Below are 3,017 nucleotides of genomic sequence, written 5' to 3'. Positions count from 1 at the left end.
GCAGCACTGGTTAAAATTTGAAAAAATACATAGATTATACTCGAAAACACAAAGCTGGATATTCCCATCTAAAGCATTTTATATAAAACAATTAGGAGAAGGAACTGGCCAACATATAATTTTATATATATATATATGTCCGAGTGAAAAGCGGAGAGGCAAGGAGAGAGTGGGAAGCTACCGTGGCTCCGTGGGCAGAAAAAATTTGGTGGAGGACCGTGTCAGACTTCTGACTCGCGGACCAAATCACGTCTATATCCAAATCAGGGTCAAAGCATGCTAGTCATTTACATTGTCTTTATTTGATATCCATTTGTCATTAATGCGATTTTCTATTTTATGTTTCCGGCTCAGGCTATTCTATTGTACAAATTTCTTATTAGAGGAAAAGTGATTTTTGATTCACGGAAAATGAGATACTTATGCGATAATGCAACAAAATCCTTCGAAGATGGATTTGCTTTTTTTTGGATGAACTTGCTCTAACAGAATTTTTTTTTCCTCAAATATGTATTGTCAGATGTGGAAAGTTTCTCAGTCCTCTTCGATTTACGCCCTTGTTATTTATATTTGCTTTTTCTCTTAGCTACATTTTTTTTTCCAGTTCAGAAGTGCCAACTAGTGTAGTACAGTGGTGAACGAGCGGTCTATGTCATCTTGATTTGCTTCCATGCATGCTTTATGTGCTAGAGAAAGAACACAGATAATATTTATTTTTATCCACCTGATAATATTTTGTGAAATAGCTTGGAAGTGTATGTGCCTCCCTTGCGATTTACTAATATTATTTGCTTGTTGATTTGCTTTACGAAGCACGGCAGATTTTTCTCCTTATATTATAGAAAATCCATCTTTTATTTGAAACCGTCGGCTAGCAATTTTTGATCTCCCTATTTTTCCCTTTTTCATTTCATTTCTAGAAATAAGAGTTTTCTCGGTTTTGTTTTGTAACAAATTTTATTTCTGTTTGAAAATTTGAGCTATGAATCTTTTCAGTGATGGAAAAATTGTTAAAGTTTCTCCAAAAAAGGTGGGGGGAATTTTTTTTTTTTTGGAAAACGTCATTGCAGTTTTTTCATTCGTATTTTGGAAATCATTGTTATGGTTGTTGCCATGGTTTTTGCTTCTTGGCGTGGGTAGTGGCATATTTTTTGAAAATTTCCTTTTTTGTTACCATATGTGGAGCAGGGCCTGATCCATCTTGTCAGAACAGAAGTTTTCTTTGCATCAGTTGAAATATGTTTCAAAAAAGACACTCCATAGCGGACCACAGTACAGCTGGAAAAATTTCCATTCATTTCCACAATTCAATTCAATCATGTCTGTGTATCCACAGTCTCTCGCCGTTTCTCTTCTTACTTCCAAAAAAAAAAAACAAAGCAGGGTGAGAGGTAGTAGCAATTTTTACCCTCCCCGTCCTCTTTTCCTCCCTCACTCTACTACAAAAAGCCCCCCAGTACAAAAGCGAACTCTTCCAGACGTTTTCCTTTCTCTTTCTATCACCCCTGCAATCCGTCTCTCGTGTTGCACGTCTCCACTACATTTCTGCGTTCCTTACAACAATCTTTTTGAAATTTTTATGCAAATTTGCTATAAAAGCTCTGGAGCAGCTCTTACTCATTCTCGCTTTTGCAGCTCTTCCCTTTATTAAGGCCGGCTTTCATCGGTTCGGAAGACTTCGTTCGGATGATGTCTTTTGATAAATCTTTTGATTCTTCACGAACTTTCAGAATAAGAGGGTATTGTCCTGACAGCTGTCTAATCAGCTGATAGTTGAGAGGGTATGAAATGGGATGTTGACCAGAATTCTCGAAAGATTAGTTGATGTGGTACCATCGAACGTGCAGCGTAACAAAACGACACGCTGCAATGGGATGGTGCTGGTACACTACATTAAAGGAGAATCTGCTGTACTCGGAAGGTTTTTACTAGAAAGGATGGGTTGACGCAGACAGGCGGGCTGAAACAGGGTAGGTTACCGTGTCTGATGGATTTTTTTCTCCATAACTGCATCAGAAATAAAGGTCGAGATTAAATTTCGGAATATTTCCAGTTTCAAGATTTGGATATGATAGCAAGTATAGTGGCAAAGGAACAGGCACTATTGAAGATGAACACAGCAGCAGCATCGAGCACTGCAGAACATGGTCGTCTGGCAGGTTTTGCTATACCAAATCGCGCACATACCCAGGTTATAGTTAACGGGTATGTATCATGATCACAATGTCTTTTTTTCGTATTCTAATACTTATAAAAGTAATATGTTATACCAGCACTGATTGGTTTTTCTTTTTTTGCAATTTTCACATTTGAATTTAATATGCAACTCATCCTGAGTTAAAAACTTTAGCTAGTTGAGATTTTATATCTATCTTAAGTCGATGCATAAGCTTACATCCATTACGGGAATGTCCAGAAATCTAAAGATTTTCTGGACATTTTCCATATATTGAATAATGTATTTATTATTGTTTGACTTTTCAGTTTTCGATTATCTTTCTGTATATGTGCATTTAATATCTTAAATGTTGCATTTATCCTTCTCTCTCCTTTAAAAAATACTAACAAAGTATGTTCAATTGCAGAGCACGAGAGAATATGTCATCACCAAGTGAAATGTCACCAACTTCATGCTCTCCGTCATCATCCGACACATTGCAGAGCACCCAAGGAGGGACCAGTACTGCGATTCGCGCACATAACGAACATCCCGGCCCGGAAGACACTGCACCCAAAAGTGGAAATGGTTAGTGCAGATACGTATTGTTTTCCCGACAGTTACTTGTGCTGCTTTTAAAAGATATGAGCGCAATAATGCTTAGAATGCTTACATCTCGCAAATTCAGTTAAAACGTTTGTTTTTCAAGAAAAACAAAAATTTCCTGTCACTTATATGGAGATAGGAACGGTAAATTTGTAGATTTCCAGTCTCTTAAAGATTTCAGTTCTTTGAATAAGTAGATGAGGTGCAGCATTTGAGAATCCCTTCTGTTATATTAAATTTATTGATTCACTTG

At 37.0% G+C, this 3,017-nt stretch overlaps 1 protein-coding gene across 1 annotated transcript in view; it reads left to right on the top strand.

The window, feature by feature from the left end:
* Nucleotides 1–3,017, top strand: part of LOAG_17248 (hypothetical protein) — a gene marked incomplete at both ends in the record, with an annotated part of 10,891 nt that overhangs the window by 6,298 nt on the left and 1,576 nt on the right. The window contains 2 exons of the mRNA XM_020449908.1: nt 2,054–2,205; nt 2,586–2,746. Of these exons, the coding sequence (XP_020306493.1) occupies nt 2,054–2,205; nt 2,586–2,746 (313 nt within the window). The remainder of the gene's footprint in view (nt 1–2,053; nt 2,206–2,585; nt 2,747–3,017) is intronic.

The sequence above is a fragment of the Loa loa genome (genome assembly GCF_000183805.2).
Source record: "Loa loa unplaced genomic scaffold supercont3.53, whole genome shotgun sequence".
Lineage (NCBI taxonomy): Eukaryota > Metazoa > Nematoda > Chromadorea > Rhabditida > Onchocercidae > Loa > Loa loa.
This window is presented reverse-complemented; position numbering and strand designations above follow the sequence as displayed.